We start from the raw sequence: 19,960 nt of genomic DNA, 5'->3' as shown, positions 1-19,960 counted from the left end.
TTTCTCAAACATGGTCACATTTGATGGGTTTGAAGTGGAATGGCAGATTGTATTATTGAATATCAGTATTGGAAGGTACATTTTCCCAAGTTGAAGTTCTGTACTTGTGCTCAGGTTGAGTATTTATATCTTATTCTGCTACATACTTCTATAAGACTGGTTTAGAGGGAAACATTGTACTTTCCACTCCATTACATTTGTGTGACAAATCAACATGCAGATTTTTTTGAAGGTGAAACACATCTGGTAAGCTTGCAAACAGCTTTGTGAAAGACAAATCATTTCCTACAACTACCAGGTCTGATCTGTTCAAGGCTGAAAGGGGTCAAATTATCCAGCATTTCACAAAAATTGAGAAAACGGCCAAAAAGCCTAAAAAAACGCAACAAAGATTTCCAATAGAACATTTTATCTCTCTTCCATCATGCCACAGCTCCTCTGCTGGGAACCACTGGACTAAACTGTAGCTTATATAAAGTAGTTAAAACCAGCTCCACCTCTACCAGCAACAGCAATAACAACTGTAAAATGCACAACCAGGGATAACATGTAAAGTAAGTGAGTGGGAATAAATGAGTAAAGAAACTGTAGTAATTTATCATCAGAGGGCCTCTACGATGGATTCACGGTCACAATGGTGCGTACAGCAATGTGGAGCCTTCGTTAGCTTAACTCTCCAATTCATTTCACTCCTGTGGACAAAAACTCATCGCTATTAAGTAACTGTGCATTAATAGTAGAGCTAAAACTTTTTTTTTTTGCAGCATACATTAATTTTTGCAAAGCTACAGCCAAAGTGCAACAGCTCTGCCAGCTTAGCCGGTCACCAGGAGATATTTGTTAGGTCTTTGGACATGTTTTCATCAGGTCCGTCACCACCTCCCAGTCTGTGTTGGCTCAGAGGAAACATTTTACATGACAGAAAGCGCTGAGGTGCTTCGCATGCGGCAACGATACAAGAGACCATTATTGAAAAACCTCAAGAAAAAAAAAAAATGATATAGCCATAGTTGGCTGATTTTGTGTTGGTTAGTTTTTACAGACACAAAATAATGAATGAATAAATTCCAGAGAAACCCTGAATGTAAACATGTGTCTATGAGCCTGGCTGTGATGGGCTGGTTAAAGTTATGGGCTTCCATCACCATTACAATAAGTGTGTTCCAACCTTAATGACTAAAGCTGTACACTTTAAAATGTTCTTTTCTACAGTGTAATTACTGCAGTACACATTTAAAAACATTAAACAGTGAAATCAAAGGCTGCTCCAGCATTGATGCAACAGTCACCCTAACCTGAGCTTTTGTAGAGCTGCTGATGAGTATAGGGCAGACTGTGAGCATCTGTCAGGCACAACAAGTCCACGGTAGTCACTCAATTTACTGCTCCGTTCACTGTATATGGACCAGTGCTGCATTATCAGACAATCCTATTGACTTCAGTCACCTGGAACAGGGATAAGAAGGAGATCCATGAGATAGCAACATTTGGCCTGAAACAACAAATAAAAGGTGTTGATTTCCTGAATTCCTATTGGTCCACTGTTAACAACAGTCACACAAATCAAACAAACCACTACAGACTTCAATTCAACCTTTATTATCTTGTTCTTTTCTGCTTTAAATTAATTTCCTCTCCTTTTTGTAACATCTGAAACAAATGAAAACATCCTGAACAGGAGTGATAATAAAGACTGACTTAATTTAAATTGATACATAACAAAAAAAAAAAAAACAGTAAAATATAACAGGTAATGTCTTTAACGTGTCTGTAAAACACTGTTCCAGCTCAGCTTGGTATGGTAGGATTCGGCATCTCAATAGAAATGCCTTCAGTTGGTTGCTTCGTCTTAAAAACAAAATATTCTCTTATTGCATTTGGCAGAAAAAAAAAAAAAAAAAATACAAACAGGAGCAAAATGCAGCTAAAAACACAACTTAAGAGACATATGCAATAGTGCCAATGTTTTTGAACTTTTTAGCTATCACAATATCCAGACAGTCAAGCACGCAAACGTACGTGTACACACACACACACACACACACACACTCTCTCAAAAGCAAGCTGTCAGATTAACATCTATTCACTTCCCTGACTGGAGCAGATAAATGTTCAAAAGCAAGCACACACACACACACTTCTCACGAATCTCTCATGGACAAGAAAGAAAGAAACATTCAACATTGTAGCAATAACACAGACACTCCCGATATCATCATCATCGTCATTATCTTCATCACATCCTCCTCCATTCGGTCATACTGTCGTCACTCCTTTCATGCACACACAGGCAGGCAGGAGGGCACCTTGTACAGCGAGTAAATAAGTGATCATAGTCATCATTAACATCATGACAATATATAATAATAATAACCAACTTGATTTCTTGAGTAAGAAAAAATACAATAGCGAGGTCAGTGTTTGAAGGGCAAAAAAAAAAGGACATCTCTGGTTTTTCACAAAGTTTCACACGTTTTCTCTTTTCTTTTAAAACAGAAAGAAAATGATTAACAACCGACGTACATCAACAAGGAGTTACAATTTTGCTTGTCAAATATAAGAGCAGTGTGTAACCGATGAGAGGGTATGATGCTGCTGACATGGTGGGCGGGCGGCCGCTGGGGGTTAGCCAAGGCCACTGCTGTTGTAACATTTAGTCGTCCTGTAAGGTCTGTGTAGTTGTTGTGTTGTAGCTCTGTTTCAAAAAATGGAGGGATTTGTGGAGGATGTGTCAACAACAAACCCAGAGGCATATAGTGCAAGTTTGGCTAATGTTGTTTCTGTTTTGATTTCTTTTTTTTCTTTTACCCTGGGTCCCAAGTTGATGGCATATTTCCACCAAGGTAGAGGTGTCGGTACCTACTAAAAAAAAAAACAAAAAAAAAAACCTTTTCCAGACCTCAAAAGGTTGCTGATCGTCCATTTGACTCAGTAGTGTGGCGCTGTCCCAGATTTTCTACAAACTCCAGATCCTTCCCCACTCTCATGCTTCCAAACATGAGAACTCAGAAGTACGCCAGCCAGGTCTACGAGGGCTCAGTCTGCAAGTCTGAATTTTGAGATTCGACCATTAAATAGTAATACAAAAGAAAAAAAAAACAAAACAATTGTGGCACACTAAAAACAGCAATAGCTAAACTTGTTGACATGTACGACTCTGGCTGAGCCTGTCTACAGTGCATGCCTGAGTGATCGGGTCTCTGAATGCAGATGGTGGGATTTGGAGTAAAAAGACAAAGAGCTATCCAGTTGAGTCCTAAGAGTTTTATGGATTTCACCTTTTTCCCCGGTTCAAGTTTTACTGTTGTCTTCATTTAAAGTTGAGCGGTTTAATGTATGTGTGTGAAAATAATGTGTGAATGTCCTGCATGTATCCTGTGAGTAGTATGACTGTTGGGTGTCTGCGTGACCAGTGTAGCTTTAATTAATGTCATCTCTACGTGTAAATAAATACAGAGTGTGACATGTGTATTACAACTTGGGTGTAAAATGTGTTTGTGTATTTGTGTGTGTCGGCCCTCAGATGGAGTCGGTCCCCCCGCCCAGCAGGTCCCCTGGCAGCAGTGAGGCGGGGCTTCCCATCTGGTGACGATCATCAAGTGCTGGAGAACTCCAGAGGCTACTGCTGGGGTACCCCGCCCCGCTCATTCCACCCATCCCTCCCCACAGACCCTGCCTTCCAGCCTCCACACCTCCGGCCCCGCCCACCCCGGTCCCATTGCTGCTCCACTGGGCGAAGATGCCCAGCCCGGGACCCTGGGCGGCAGACTGGTCCGATGAGCTGCCTGTGCTGTCAAGACTCTGCCACCCTGAGCTGGAATGTCCTCCATTTCCTGCTCCTCCGGCTGTGGAACCTCCTTCTACTACTCCTCCGCTGCTGCCGCCTGCTCCACCTCTCTCACAGCTACCTCCATTACTGTTAGCGCCCACCGCGGAGGCTGTCGTAGGCCCGGAGCCTGCAGAGCTAGCTGTGGTTCCTCCGCTCCCTGCTCCTCCTGCCTGGGAATGTGCAATGTAGCGAGCCACATCCTCCTCGCTCACAAACTCCGCCAAAATGGTGGTGTTACCCAGAACACACCTGGTATAAACAAAAAGCCAGTCACTCTTAAAAACAAGTTATGGATTTTTATATGGTTTTAAGGTTCTATCTGAATTAGATACAATGTACAGTTTAGACAGTAATTTACAATAAATTATACTACAAAACATGTTATGTGATACAAATCTTGTTTTTGTTCCATTTCAGAATAAAATAGTTGCCAAAACACAGCATTAGTAAGTATAGTGATGATGTGGAGGACTCAGGATTGAATTGTCTAAAGGTAATAGGTAACAAGACACCTTGTACCTGCAAGTTTCTTGTAATGGCTCACAAGTCAGTGATTTTAAGGATCCAAAAGGTAACAACCAGTACATCTAAATGATCAATAAATGTTATGTCTTGTTTGTTTGATCTGTGTAAACACCCAAGTGTAAAAATAACATTTTATGGTTTTGCAGGGGGTTTGGCTGAAACTATTAAACTTCCTGGAGTCTCTCCTAGTTGCCTGGCAACTGGTTCATTGCATGCCAGGAAATAGACTGGCACATAACCCCTTAGAAACGGTGAATTGTTGTTTTTACATATTGGCTTCTGTACGGTCTAAACAAATGAGATACATTTTAATTAGTAAGCTTTAGGTGTCATAATAGGCAGATCTGGTTGCGTTTGGACAGACACAGGGTAGTCATTTCCATCAGCTTCCAGTCTTTATGGTAAGCTGAGCTGCAACTGATTTTGGGTTCATATTCACCATATAGGCATGACTTACATATGGAGAGCACTCTGGGCCTTGGCTGCTTCCTGTTTGGAGCCGTAGCGAATCAGAGCAGTGCCCTGGGTCAGGCCCAGGTGAAAGGTCAACAGAGGGCCATGCTGCATGCAGATGGTCCTCAGGGTGGAGCCATCAATCTGCAGGAATATACAAGACGGATGTTGATGAACTGATACGGCTGAGCAATGGGTTGAGGTATGTGGAATTACTTTTTGTAACTGTTTATTATCAATGCATGAATTAAGTGAGATTAAATAAGCCAACTTGGCCATACGGTGTAGTTACATCACCATAGCTTTGCAAAAACACAACATTTTTACTTACACAGTAGGTTCAGTAGTTTTGTAAAATGTGTGTGTGTGTTTACCTGTGGTGTGAGGTTGCTGAGCACCAACCAGCAGCTTTCCCGAGAACTGCCGTCACTCCAGGTCGAGCCTGCAGAGAGAGCAAACAGAAAAAAAAAAAAAACCTGAGTGGGAGTTTTCCACATTCCCTGTAAACACAATCCCACTCTGTTTTACCCCCCGGCTTCTAAAATGCAATAAATGATGAATAACTTTCCCTGCTGCTTCCACCAGGGCTTGGCTGGTCTTCCAAATCAAATATAAATGACTCTTGAGTTCAAAAGAGGACTTGGTTGTATCTCAGCAATCAAAGTCAGCTGTTTTATCTGCCATAAATCAGCTGAATATTTCAACAAAGACGATATCTGAATGAGGAAAAGGGACAACGTTGTAACCAAAACAAAATGAAAAATGCATCGGGGCATTACCAGTGGTGCTTGTGCCACCGCCCCAGCCCCTACCAGGCAGTCTGGGGGCTCCTCCAGACCAAGGGGAAGGCGATGGCTGCTTCTGACTAGCTAGTCCCGGAGGTGGACGGGACAGCTGGCTCTGGCTGTTGCCGCGGCTGGCTTTCCAGGACTTGTGTCCAATTGGCTCTGGGGGCCAGCTGGTCTTGTAGTCTGTGTACTTTGCTGTAGGGTGACAGAAATGCAAATGAGGTTCTGGAGGGGTTGCATAATATAATACCAATATCTAACAATACCAGGGTTGTAATGAAGGAGAGGAAGAATTTCAATGATTAAAAGGTCAAGACTGCTCTTAATTGCTTAATGGCTTGAAACATAATCAATTTACAAATTGACAATTACTTCTCAACAGTTGAGTAACAAATTATTCAACTAATTGTTTCAACTCTGATAAGAATCAAGACAAAGCAACAGCCCAGAAATGAGAAGCTGAGTTATATGTGCATACCTGAGTTGTGTGCGTTGTTGAGGGGACTGTCTGAGGCACTGTAGGGCCAGGCACCAGGTGAAGGCAGCAAGGTGTTGAGGGGAGGGGTGGAATCTGCAAACACAGGCACCAACCAACTGCCTTAGCCATTTTTTCAAGGATGAATGACTAACAACTATCCAACAAACACAATCCATATACATTTATGGATAAGACTATTGGCTGAAAAACCTCTGGTCGAGCCAGCTGACACTGATTGTACAATAGCTGAGGTGTGACCTTGCCAATGTTAAACTCTTTACTTTGGTTTAATCAATATGAAAAGTAAACGCATGCAAAATTATAAAAACTGAAAACAAATAAGACATAAACCCAAACAAGCTTACAAAACCATGTGTGCAACAGGACAGGAAATGGTGCAATAGGACAAACCATAAAACAAGGTAAACTAACTGCTAGATATTGATGTAGTATGTCAGTATCATCACACACCACATGGTAGGGGAAAATGAAGCAGTGGAGCTGTTAAATGCTTACCAGTATTATCTTGTAACAACTGGTGCTCAGTATCATTGAGGCTGGGGGACACCGCGTTTCCCATCATGCTCCCTGGGGTCATGTAGGGGTCAGATTCAGGGTCTACACGGTCGATTCCCTTCCAGGGCACACCAGGCTGGAACTCTAAAGAAGATATACACAGGGGGTCTGTTGAAGCCAGTTTTTAAACACAAGAGAACAGGTGGAGTGAATATGGGACTCCCCTCAACAGTAGACACACTGAACCTCGTCCTAATTGTTCATCTTCTGGATAACAAAACACAGAAATAATTTATGCTCCTTTTGTCTCGTTTTAAACCTTGTGGGGTCTTCTAGCTCCTCTAGCTTTACTGTAACCTTTCACTAACCAGGAGGCCAGCTAGGTGTGGTGGTAGGCTTGGCAACCATCTTGTTGCCAGGGGTGCGATGCCAGCTGTCACTCAGCCCGTCTCCAGCCATCATGTCGTACTGACAGTAGGGCGAGCCCCCCGGCATCTTCATGGGGGTGACAGGACCTGGAAGGTTGTTGGGAGGGGATGATAATGTATGTTACATCACTGAACCCCAGATGGCTTCACTAATCACTTTAATATGCGACTTCACATCTAATCCCATTAACACTATCTGCCTCAGCCCTCTTTCATTCCATGTCTTATCAAACACGTTTATACGAATGAAAAATGATAATTAAAATCATCTCACCATTTTTGTGGAAAGCATTATCAGGTGAGGAGTTGTCTGGAGAAGAGTGCCCCTCCATCATCCATTTGAAGCGGGACTGCTGACCCCCCAGGTCCTTCATGCCCCCAGGCCCCCCTACCACAGAGCCACCCAGGTCCAGACCAGGTAGGTTCACCCCAGAACCAAACCCTGCTTAAAGGAAATAGAAAACAGAAGGAAAACATGAAGAGGGTTATCTTTTTTTTTTTTAAACATTTATCCAGTTAAAGGAAACCTCTGGTGCTACAAAGAAAAATATTCCACGGAGTTAAAGTGATCTCAAGAAAAATGTAGTGCATGTACACTACACTGGCATGAATGGGCTTATGTTCCAAAAGCGTCTTTATCTGAATAAAACCAGTCTAGGAACAATGGCACACCAGAGTATGGTCCGAGTGTTTTCTGGTGCAGGTCAGCCACCGATCCCGCCAGGCCTGGATGGGACAGGGGATCAGCCCCAGGCAGTTTGGGACCCCCTCCACCACCTCCACCATGGTGGGAAGGGGAGAGTTTGGAGCTGCCGCCTAAACCCCCGACCTGCTGCTGCTGCCTCTGTTGCTGGAGCACTGCCATGATCCTGGCCAGCTGAGGAGACATAAAAAAACCAAAGAGTCAGCAGCTGGGAGGGGGTACTAAAGCAGTGACAAAGACGTGTGTGACATGTTGTGTTTGTGTGTACCTGTTGAGGGTCAGCCTGCTGCCGCATGTTCGGTGTGAACTTCCTCTGGTTTTGCAGTAGCTGCTGTTGCTGCTGTTGCGGCTGCTGCTGCTGGAGGAGGAGCTGACAAGCCTGAACAAACAAAGACGGAATTAAACGGAAAAATTAAAAAAAAGGAGTAGTGAGATGGCAACAGTGAAAAAATGCACTCTGCAAAAAGATTTTTAAGTTATGCACTGACATCTCATGAGTGCTATGTCGACTGACTGTACAGTGCCATTCTTGGCTCCGCTGGGAGTCGTAATTGTCGATCATATTATGGTCATATGTGTATTTAAAAATGTCTCTTTTTTTCAAAATTTCTCTGTATGTTTCCAGTCTCAGCAGACCTTTGATGGATTTTCAGATTTGCAGTTATTTCCAGAAATGTAAAGTGCTGCTTCTCACCAGCTGAAACTGTATGTGAGGTGGGTAGATGCTGCTGAGCATGGCAATATGCTGGGGGGACAGCTGTGGAGGGAACACACCTCCCCCCAATCCTGCCACTCCTCCCACACCGCCAACACCCCCCACACTCCCGCTGGGAGGGGGCATCTGCTTCAGCACAGAGCCTGGCACCTGGAAACAGACACAATGGTAGGCAGGCACACCTGTTACCACAGAAACACTTTGGTACGGTAGCTACTAGCAACCACATTAGCTTAGTGCTTCTCCCCGATTAACATTGATTCTCTTTCATGTTCTCATTAGCTGGTGTTAACAAGCGAGTGAATGAAATTGATTAAATTCCAAGAAAAGACATGTGTTTCACTTTGTATTCCTTAGAAGCAAGTAGGGGAAACATGACCAATGTTGTCCTGAAGAGCGATTATGCACTCTAGGGACTGTGCTGACTAATAGACGGCATGTGCACCGCCAGTAGACCACGTTGTGCAAGCTCACAGTGAGAAGAATCACAAAATTACACACATACGTCATGTTCACAGCGCAAAAACAAGTCTGTGAGTTACACAATGGACCCCATGCATGACCTAGATATACTGTGCATTGAAACAAGTTTAACAAATATCCACGTTGAACTGCCTCTGTTTTTAATTGGTTACCTTGAAAACAGTAGAGATGACTCACCCCAAAACCAACACAACAGTAAACCCACATACTTCCTCATTGCTAGGTGTGAAATATGTAGACAGCTAGGAAGAATAGTGATCACAGAATAAAAGGCAAAAACATAAGTACCTGAGGTGACAGGAACTGATGAGGCACTTGCGCTCGTATCCCTGGGGACTGGTTTATGGGTGGGACATTTGGCTGGTGTCTTGACTGAGCCATCCCCCCACTACTGCCAAAGATATTGTGACCGCCCTGCAATCGAAGAAGGAAAATTAAACCTTAGAGGACACACAAGAGTGGAGACATGTACATGACAAACATACACATTGAGCAGAACAAGAAGACTGGAAGAGGAAAATTCTGGGGGTTTTAAATGTATGATTATCTTTCGAAAACAGACAACTACAAGAACCTAATGTAAAGATGGTAGGACAGAAACAAGAGGAGCAGTTATCTTACTTGTCTAAAGGGGATAGTGTGGTTGAAGAGGGAATGGGGCTTGTAGACAGTGGGTGGTGAGTACAGAGAGCAAGGACCCTCCTCCCCAAGGCACCAATCCTGATTGGTCAAAGGCAAGGTCTGTCACAGTGACAGCCAATGGAAGACCAATTTGAGTGGTGAAGGGGATGGGGGAGTGGGGGGAGGTTGAGGCGGGGAGGATGGGTCAGACCAGGAAGAAAAGGTAGAATCACAAGAAGAAAGAAAGAACAGTGAGAAAGGACAAAATGTTATCTAGACATGACAAAGACATAACAGACGAAGACTGCTATGGTGGCAGTGAAGCATTACCTTGTCATAGTAGGAACCAGCATCCCCAGGTGCTGCCTCTTTGGAACCAGGTGGACGATAAGCCATCCCCCCTCCTCCTCTTCCTCCCTTCCTCATGTCTCCATTGTAGTCGTTCATCCCCATGCCTCTTTTCTCTACATCAATCTTCTTCTCCTGGTGAGAACCTGGAGCCAGGTCGATGCTTGGGCCACTGGGATCATCGTTCTGTTCAGCAGAAAAGGCCACCATCACTACCATCATCATCATCATCATCATCATCATCATCATCATCATCATCATCATCATCAATGTTGCCCTGCCACGCAAACACCCAAGTGATGGCTAAGATGCAATGAATGTTCTGTCGTACCAGCAGCCCCATGTTAGAGAACTGTCTGTTGATGGGGCTCATCCATGAATCTCCTCCACCAGCCTTCAGTGGACCCTGAGAGAAGGTGAGCAAGGTCAATTATTTAGCAAGTTCTACAAGGGTTTTAACGAAGACATTAGAATTCAGAATAATGCAATAACCTAAGCAATGCAAAAGCCATACAAAACCCATAGTGCAAAAAATCCATAGAACCAACTGGATTCAGCCAAGTTCACTTAGGAGATGTCCATGAGATTAAATACTGGCTAAGTGGCAGCATACAATACATCTGTGACTTAATTTCACTTATACTACATAAAAAAAACCTGAATTAAGCCTTTAAGAACTATTTACCTACATAAAGATTGCAAATGTCATGCCGGTGGCTTCTAATTATGGTTTCATTATTTTTTTAAATTTTCTCCACCAGTAACCCACCTTGTTGCTGGGCTTCTTCCCAGCGTGGCTCTGTCCCCAGCCCCCATTGCTTCCTTGTCCCCAAGATGAGCCGCTTCCCTGGGAGCTGGTGCTGTTCCACATGCCGCCTCCCTCCTCCTCATCCTCCCAGCTTGAGTGACGCGTGGCTGTGACAGAGCCCTCTTTGTCTCCCCAGCCATCTTGCATAGACTTTGAACCTGCAGGACAAAATAGTCAGACTAAAGGCCACTATTGCACTGTGAAAAGGCAGTTAGATCTGAAATTGACACCAATGTCAATGTTTCTATTAGTGGACTAATAAGTACACCAGTGTCCCTAATGTGATGCATCTTTAGGTTAACCTGGCACAATCAGCATAATTCTCAAAATGAGATTGTATGGAGATCACAGCAAAACAGCAAAATTATCAATTCAAACTTATTTTCAGTGGTTTTCACCACATGTGCTTTAGTTTTCATGCAAGTCTCTCACCAGATTTAATGGGGTTGGGAGAGGGGTTTCCCCAGCCCGTTGTCTTCCCTCCAGCATCGTCAGGGTCTCCCCAGCCAGTAGGGGTGTCAGTAGGCTTTCCCCACGCCGCTGTGCCATTGTCTACTGTAGGACTAGTGGGAGAAGCACCACCCCAACCAGAAGGACCTGCAAAAACAAATGAACAACACATGTTAAGATGGTGAAACATAGTAGAGACCCAACTATTTCCCTCAATAAAACATCTACACTCTGCACATGCAGACAGAGCTGTTAAAGTGTCATTAATGTGGTTTGATGTCACCTGAACAGCTGTGCATGTTTACAGGGGCTTGTAATGGTGCAAGGATTTAAATGAGTTTAACACAGGGCTAAGGCAACTCTCACTCTCTTCCTCCTCCCTTTTTTGAGTTATTGGCTTGATGTGGTCTTGCACACTGATCCAAAATCAAAGTACTGCCTCTGCAGTCACAGTATTACCCAGAGAATAGTCATTGACAGAAAATGTGTTTATTCCACTGAAGCTACAGCACTGTGGCTGATTACTGTTAATGTGGTTTTGAGATGAAACTGCAGAGATAGCAGGCAGGTGGTTGGCTAAAAAACAACTACATCTGTCATGCCTCAGTAGCCACTTTGATATGTCAAACCTCCAGGATAACCTATAAACAGCAGATCACCCTTTCCTGTACAGGCAGCAGTTGTCATAGTGCATTTTTGAGTTGTTAACAATTTTAGTTATCAAACTGCCACAGTTGATTCAGAAACAAGTAGCACAGTGAAGTTTAGAGAGAAAGAAGAACAGACATCAATCAGTATCTTGTTTGTCTGTCAGTAGCTATGTTTACAAGATTTTGCCAAACCTAATAGATACATGGCAAACCATGCTAAACAGTGTACAGACAGCTTTTGTTTTAGTTTAGCTCATTTGTAACACTTTGCCACTAACCAAGCAAGCACGCTGTACTTGTGTAAAACATAGTGTCAGTGGGTGACACACTGCAGACTGAGCAGAATTATACATTGCTTTTCTACATGTTTATGCTTGATGATCAGGTGTATTGTATAAGGGCATATTGGCATTTAACTCATGTAGAACGAGTGTAGTTGTCATCAATTCAACTAAAACATTATCTATCACTTCACCTGGCTCACTGAGTTTTTCCACCACCGCCTCTCTGCCGCTGTCTGCATCGTGTGTGTGTGTGTGTATTTAAAGCAGAGAGGCTGCAGCATGATAATAAATTAAACAAACACATTTGAAAAGTACCTATAAAAGAACCGGCAACGTCAAAGCTTAAATATCAAGCTCAATATTACAGCCTTTGATAATTTAGCTGCACACCTTTTTAATACCAGGAATTCAGTGCCCATCCCTTTACAGGAGTATATGAATGACATTTCTGTGTGTGTTAAGGTTAGAAAACCTTACTGACTAATGGGATTGGTTTCTTATTTTGAAAATCTGATTCCTTCAAACTGTGCGAGTAATGAATACTTTTGAATTTCCCACCAGCAAAATTACCATACAAGCGGTTTCAAACCTTATGTCCTCTGTAAATACTACCGTTAACTCTGTATCAAATGTAATATTTAATAACCTTTGTAATTTATTTGCTGGTCATTTTAACCAAAAAAATAACATATGATGCGAGAATCTTTTAATCTATATTTCAGTTTTTTTAGAAAGCCATGAAGAAAATCAACTGTCTCATTAGGACCTCTTCAAAATCACCATATTAACGTCAAATTCACAGCTTGCGGTGTCTTACCCATAGCTGAAGTTTTTCCAGGTCCATGGCCCGTGTTGAAGTCTCTGTTACCTCCAAGCCCTGCAGCCTGTCTGCTCGGCTGTTGCTGTATTGGAGGTCCCTGCTGCTGCTGCTGCTGCTGCTGCTGCTGCTGCTGCTGCTGCTGCTGCAGCTGCTGTTGCTGCTGCAGCAGCTGCTGTTGCTGCTGCTGCTGCTGCTGCTGCTGCTGTTGCTGCTGCGGCTGCGGCTGCTGAGCCTGACCCTGACCCTGGCCATGTGACTGCTGGCCAACAGGGGCACTGTTCTTATCCCACAGGTTGACCGGCTTGTAGTTATAATGGGTTGGGTCTCCCCATGCTGATGTTCCATCGTCTATCTCGTTCTTCCTGCTTATAGATTGCGGTGAGGGTTCCTCCCAGCCGCTTGGTTCAGATCCACTTCCACCTCCTCCGCAGCCACCAGGGATGGGGCCCGAGGTCCAGCCTGAGCTTTGGTTCTGATTCTGGGCTTGAGAGATGGGTTTCCTCGGCCCACCTCCTTGCATAGCCCCTTGGTCCAATGCTTGCTGTCGCTGTGGATGCTGATTGCGGGGCTGTGATTGTTGCTGTTGCAGTTGTGCCTGCGGGCCTGTGATCGAGCCCGCCTGGCTGTTTGGCATCTGGTGCATTTTGTTTCCTCCGCTCCAACTTTGATGGGTTTTGGACCCCATGCTCCCCACAACCCCCACCCCCCCTCCTCCACTCCCTCCTCCCCCTGTGCCACCTGCTCCCCAGGTCCTCCGGGGAGCACCATCATCCCAGCTCCCCCAACCTCCCACACCTGAATCCCCACCTGAGTTTCCTCCATTCTTCCTGTCATCCTCCCATCCCCCTCCTCCGCTATTTGATTTGGACTGTTCACCCCAGTCCCTACCTATCCCAACCTTCTGTCCTGTCCACCCACTCCCTCCTCCATTCCCTCCCATTTCTTTCCACCCCCCTTTCCCTTTCTCCTCCTGGCTTCCTCCCCAGCCTCCACTCACTGGATCATCCTGCTGTCCACGATCACCCCATCCTCCACCACTTCCTCCTCTACTACCATCTCTCCATTCCTCATTCCCCCAACCCGTGGCCTCATGGCCATCCCCAGCCCCCACCCTGGCTCCACCCCAGCCTGTAGCATTCCCCTGCTGGCTATGTCCTGGTCTTACCCCTGACCCCATACCAGGTCCTGTTGGGGTCACTGGCCCAGATTGTGAGACGCCATGACTCCTCATGTTGGGGCCTGAAGGTGGTGGGGCTCTCCCAGACAGAGAGGCCCCACTACTGCTACTGTTACTGCTGCTCTCCCAGCCCTCTCCCGAAGACCCAACAGATGGAACCAGGGTAGGACTGACCCCTGGACCCATAGAATCAGTGATTTGGGTTCTGGGTCCACCAGAATACTGAGAGGAGCCACCAAGAGAAGATGGGTGTTTTGATGAGGCTGATGATGATCCACCTTTACTCTGTCCTCCACGTTCTTCCAAGTCCCAGGACGTGTTTTGTCGGATCTGTGTTTGGCCCCAGCCTGTGTTGGACAGGACACGAGGGTCCAGATCAGACCGGCTGAGCAGGTTCTTTAAGGCATCTTCAGCATTAGGTGCCAAGTGGCGAGTACGACCGTTACTGCTGTTAGGCCCACTCCCACTTCTGGAATTTCCACCACTGGATGAAGATCCTTCCTGTGCTCCCTTTCCTTCTACTCCCCCACCCCATTCCCCTGTTTCACTCTCTCCCTTCTGATTGTCCCAAGCTCTGGTCATAGTGGTGGCTGTTGAAGAAGAGGAAGAGGTGGCCGGGGGATTGCCAGCTGTGCTGCCCCCACTACTGCTGCTGTTACTGCTGCAGGTTCCACCCACTCTCTCACTTCCTGGATTAGCTCCACCAATACCAGTGGAGCTACCACCCCAATCACCACCAGAAACCCCTCTCTCCCCTCCAACTCCTGATGATCCCCACCCTCCCTGAGATACCCCGGAGGTTTGACTACCATTTCCCCCAGTTCCAGAACTGCCCCAAGCATTAACTCCACTAGTGGAACTTTGATACCCCCAACTGGAAGTCCCATTATCCGCTTCAGCAGCTCCGAATCCCCCTGTGCCACCTCCTCCACCCTCCCATCCATCAGTCCTTGAGGCACCCGTTTTGGAGTTAGCTGCAGGGTAAGAAGGCTGGCCTCTCCACGAGGAGGCAAGGTTGTGGTCTCCCACACTCATCTCGCCCCCTCCCACACCACGGTCCATTCCTCCCCCAATCCCTTCCCCCCCTGCGATTTTTGGTCCCGCTGTTTCGCTGTCCCACTTCCCTCCTCCCATCTCTCTGTCTCTGGATTGCATTTGGTGAAGTTGGCGCTGATGGGTGCTTGATTGATTCACAGATAAAGGTGGGTGACCCCCCAGCACCCCGACTCCTCCGCCTCCCAGCCCCAGGGAAGCAGAGTTGTTGGCAGCCAAAGACCCTCCAGGGCCCTGGTGATGGAAGGAAGACGGACCTCCTTCCCCTGCAGCAGCAGGCCCATCCTGCTGCACCAGGGCAGGCCAGGCCGAAGGGTTGGCATTTGGATTGAAGTTGGCACCTGGAATCCCACTGCTGCCGTCAACGGGGCCACTGGCATCATGGCTCCCTGGCACAGTGGAGGCTTTGGAAAGTGAGGAGGGTTGTTGTAGCAGAGGCCCAGCTGCAACTACTGCATTCCCTCCTCCAAGATGACCCTGGGAGGCAGCCATCCCCCACGCCACACCGTTGGACGACTGCATACATTCATTGGGCAAAGAGAACGAGGAAGTGGGTGAGGATTGGTTGCCAGAGGCACTGATGCTGTTCACAGGCATTCCGTTGTTGCTGCTGCCCCCTCCAGCCCCGGTGAAAGAAGCTCCTCCCCCATCACTGCCAGCGATGCTAGGCCACTCCTCCAGGTCGTTGCCATCGACAATCACCCTCTCCCTGCCCTGAGAGGAGGCCTGGCTGCCTGAGCTTGTCCCCCACATGGAATTTGCATAATTAGAAGTAGTAGTAGAAGCAGCAACTGATGATGAGGTGAGGGCCAAAGAAGAGGCAGCTGCACCAGAATCTGAAAAAACAAATCCCACAAGAGAGAGATTTTAGGGGACAGAAGGAATAAATGTTAAAGACATAAAACAATCTTTACATAAAACACTCCATTCTAAATGTGATCTGCAGCATCACTAACACTTACCTGAGACAGCAGCCATGTTTGCATTGGGGCCATCCCCTCCTCCTCCTCCTCCTCCTCCTCCGAGCAGCATGGAGGACAGTGGCGGCTGACCCCTCTTCAGTAGCACTTTATGGTCCTGCTGGCAGCGGAATCGCGGCGGCACTTCTCTCGGCATGTAGCGTGGTTGCTGCTGAGGCGCCTGGGCTCCGCCTCCGCCGCTACTTGTACTGCCGTTTCCAGCAGCACTGGGGCCGCCAGTGGTGGAGGAAGAAATGGTGGTGGAGGTGGGATGTCCGTTGGCCACCGCAAGGCGCTTGGCATTGTTGCCGCCCTGTGACGGGGTGGCAGCACTGCCAGGGCCCAAGGTGGCTGGGGATGGGGAGGCAGAGGGGGTGGGTCCAGGGCTGGGGGAGGCAGAGCTGCTCTGAGTGGCAGGAGACTGGGCAGATGCCGGCTTGGTCAAGTCTGGCACTGCAGGAAGGGCAAGACAGAGAGGGGAAATAGAGGGGAAGAAATTAAGCATAATTTAACCAAGAACACGTTAAGAGAACAGCACACGAATAATTTTCTGTAAATGTAAGTTTTAACTATATTCTAGACATGAAGTAGATAAGTGAAGGGACGATGCTACATAGAATTTCCTGATGGATATGCTTTCAGTTCATGAATATTGGCAATTTTACCACAACTACAAACAGTGCAACAAAAGTACATTTTAAAATTAAGACAAGCCATGAAGGAATGCTATACATATATACATACAGCACTATGCTGCTTACCTTTGTTTTTTTGTTCTGTAACCTAAAATGAAAGAAAAAAATACAAACACACACACACACACAATAGTTACTAAATCATTCTTTAAAAAGAACTGACAGACGTACTTTCAAATATTATTGCTGACTGTCACTGTCTTCTTCCCTTTAGATCATATTTTCAAAATCGTGCAACCTAAAACTGCTCCCAGGTAAATGAAACTTTTGTTTTCTGGAGAAATTATGTTGGCTGATTAGTTTAAAAGATTTAAGGATGACCAGCAACCAGCCTGCTTTCCTCTAAAAACAACTATTTGAAGTGAGGTATAACAAATACACAGTTGTCTGACGTCTCACTAAATATTACTACATGCATGTATACATGTTGGTGCATGAGCCTCCAGTAGGAGCAGTAATTCAAGACCCTGGATCAAATATCTGTTCATGTTAAGAATTCTCATCACACATCCATTTACCTATGCACATGGTCTGTTATACTTCTGGACTAATATTTACATACAAGAGAAGTTCATCTATGAGAGAGATGGAGTCACTTCTCCTTTGATGTAAATGTAAGCTGCAGATAAATATAGATACAGCTGAACTTGGTGCTGCAACATGCTCTTTCAATGGTGTCTAACCCAGATGGAGAAGCTTGCAAGTCATTGTGGACATGCTCACCTTCTGAGAGGCGTCCCTTTTCCTTTTGTCGTCTTTTTTCCTTTTCTTGTCTTCCATGAACTACTGCTCCTGTCCTGATACTGCTTTCTTCTAGAGAAAAAGGAGAATATTCCAAAATGTGGTAAAAGTGTAAAAATCACTGAGTGTTTCTTTGTTTAGCTAGAGGCTGTTAAGTAAATCAGAGTTCAAAAAACACTGACTGCAGCAAAAATCATAGATCGCAGTCGTTACAAGGCCACGTGAGCCTCCATCCATGTGTGTAAGCGACAATGGACTGCATGCTTGATTGGATGAATCAGCCATCAGGTGGTAGAGCTAAGAATACTTCTGGACATGTGGGCAACAAACACAGCAATTATCCCCATCATAAGCATGCAGAGTACTGTAAGCTGATCACACTTGTAGGTTCAACCAATAAAGACAGTTTACAAGGGGCTTGACTTAGTCGGCCAACTCATCACGTCAGCAGACTGACTGAATGTGGCTATGGAAACCATAACAAGTGACCAAATGAAGGTTTGACAGGCACATGCTTGCGCTTTAATTAATTAGTGTGAGCAAATCTTCTGGATTAGGCTCTTTCTCAGCTTTGAGACAAAGAACGTGTGCAATACAGAGAAAGAACACCAAATAATGCATTGTCATTAGGATCCCCAATGTAGGCAAGTAGAGCAGGCTAATGTGGACAAACCCAACTAAAACAATATTTTTGATCAGATACCTCAATATTTATAAGACTGTAATGCTAGTTTAGAGCTAGGTTTTGATGCTTCAAAAGATATTCATAGACATGACTTATTCTGAAAGAAAACCATTGGTAACATACATATGATGGCCAACAGGTAAAGGCATTCACTGTCCATTTAACTTAGTCATAGCAGTCTAATAGGATTAGAAAATGCTGCCACACGACTGCAATGTAGCCAGGAAATCACAAATTTTAGGCACCATTACAATATGGCAATAATCAAAATCCCACAGGATATCTACGCTCATGTTACTCTGTCGAAAATGGTAATTGAGGCCCAGATGGTGTCTGCTTTTAGTTGGTTTCGTTTTTGCTCAGCGCTCAGTAACACATCCAGCAGGAGAGATTCCTAAATTTACAGACGAAGAACCTGACAGCCGTCCTGAAGTATTTCTGACCACAGGCCTGGTGGATCAGACAGACCTCATGATCAAGCTATTACGATCGGTCAGATCTGCAATCGGCCACCGTTCAAATCACTGATGTAAACTACACCAGCTAATGTTTCCCTACCTGTGTTGTCCTGTCAACGTTAACACCAACTCACCCGTATTTAGCTGTTAGCTAGGTTAGCTAACCTTACAGTATCTGAGCTTCCTTGTGCTAAAAAAAAAAAAAAAAAGGAAAGCCGTTACCCGAAAACCACACACAGGTGATAAAAGTCGCTTAAACTAAACCGAGTAATGTATAATCAGTTTGGGGGTTAATAGCAAACCACCTTAACACATATACTTGGAAGTTTATACAGGCGACAAGTTGAACAGCAGCTGCTGGTAAAATATTTCGTCGAAGGCTAACACGAAGGAGTGGTTTCTGTCCACACTTGTAAAACACACAGACAAAACTGTGCGCGCAATAACACGTTAACGAGAATAATTAGTAGTCAACCAACCTGTAAGAGGTAAGCAATCTTTTCTGTATACACAACGAAGATCTTCAGCAAATACACCGAGCCTTGAGCGACATATCCACCTCTGCTAATGCACAACCGCTAATACTGCTGCTAGCATACACCAGCGCTAATGCTATCCAACGTCAGCTAACTAGCTAGATAAGCTAAGTTAGCTACAGGCAGCAGCTACAAGTAGCCAAGCTAACGGCTAGCAAGCGCAGTGGCATTTCACCAAGAAAGATGTTGCAGTCATTGTGCATGCACACGAATTAAAAAATGTTAAAACTCTCAGAAATAATATGTATATATCCAGATAGCGTTACTCACCTCAGGAATCACATATGAAGAAAAGCTAGCGTGCTAGCTTAGCTAAAGTGCTTCAGTGCGATTTTTTTTTTAGCTTTTTGAGGCATTCGTCGAGGCTACAAGAACAGCGACGCCTGAGCGGATAGTCAAGTAAGTGGCAGAGGATGAAAACACACGCGTAACAAGCTACTGGTTTGTAAATAAGTACTAACGTTGTAATAGTGTAAACCCTAATGTGCAGAAGAATTTAAATTTCAAAGCGCTGTGGAGTCAGTCGGTTGACGGGCGGCCATTTTGCTGCTCAGCATGAAGCGTCTCCAATGGGCAGCTGCGTGGAAGCGCTCTGACTGGCTGGCTCCTAACAGGAGGGATGCATTAAACCCGCATTCTGACCTTCATAAACTTTTGACAGTCAAACTTATCAGCGTCGTGCATGCTTCGTAGGATAACAAGACTTCCTGAATTTTAAGTATTCACTGAAAGTTATAAACGAGAGATCTTCAAATTC

General features: G+C 45.3%; 1 protein-coding gene across 4 annotated transcripts; it reads right to left on the bottom strand.

Moving 5' to 3' along the window:
- Positions 1 to 1,583: 1,583 nt before the first annotated feature.
- Positions 1,584 to 19,828, bottom strand: tnrc6ba (trinucleotide repeat containing adaptor 6Ba). Of its 4 annotated transcripts, none has more exons than XM_070851474.1 (22): positions 19,474 to 19,828; positions 17,507 to 17,596; positions 16,850 to 16,871; positions 16,092 to 16,541; positions 12,897 to 15,965; positions 11,128 to 11,292; positions 10,657 to 10,853; positions 10,219 to 10,293; positions 9,870 to 10,073; positions 9,540 to 9,659; positions 9,207 to 9,332; positions 8,415 to 8,585; positions 7,989 to 8,099; positions 7,690 to 7,894; positions 7,292 to 7,462; positions 6,958 to 7,104; positions 6,590 to 6,733; positions 6,074 to 6,166; positions 5,587 to 5,790; positions 5,182 to 5,249; positions 4,812 to 4,951; positions 1,584 to 4,078 (listed from the first exon to the last, which is right to left on the bottom strand). In XM_070851474.1, the coding sequence occupies exons 2-22, from the start codon at positions 17,561 to 17,563 to the stop codon at positions 3,520 to 3,522; spliced, it is 6,498 nt and encodes a 2,165-aa protein (XP_070707575.1). In that variant the 5' UTR covers positions 17,564 to 17,596; positions 19,474 to 19,828; the 3' UTR covers positions 1,584 to 3,519. The 4 variants fall into 4 exon arrangements, with proteins under 4 accessions (XP_070707575.1, XP_070707576.1, XP_070707577.1 ...); XM_070851475.1 differs by having other exon boundaries at positions 7,292 to 7,459; XM_070851476.1 differs by lacking the exon at positions 9,540 to 9,659 and having other exon boundaries at positions 19,474 to 19,826.
- Between the last annotated feature and the right edge of the window lie 132 nt (positions 19,829 to 19,960).

Source organism: Pempheris klunzingeri, chromosome 20 (assembly GCF_042242105.1).
Source record: "Pempheris klunzingeri isolate RE-2024b chromosome 20, fPemKlu1.hap1, whole genome shotgun sequence".
Classification (NCBI taxonomy): Eukaryota; Metazoa; Chordata; class Actinopteri; order Acropomatiformes; family Pempheridae; genus Pempheris; species Pempheris klunzingeri.
This window is presented reverse-complemented; position numbering and strand designations above follow the sequence as displayed.

What these genes read in the sequence shown, in the direction of transcription:
- tnrc6ba (XM_070851474.1), bottom strand. Translation starts at nt 17,563, where the DNA reads ATGGAAGACAAGAAAAGGAAAAAAGACGACAAAAGGAAAAGGGACGCC. An exon ending in TACAGAACAAAAAAACAAAG is followed by an intron (nt 16,542 to 16,849) that starts GTAAGCAGCATA and finishes CCCTTCCTGCAG; the next exon opens with TGCCAGACTTGACCAAGCCG. An exon ending in TCAGCAACCTCACACCACAG is followed by an intron (nt 4,952 to 5,181) that starts GTAAACACACAC and finishes ATATTCCTGCAG; the next exon opens with ATTGATGGCTCCACCCTGAG.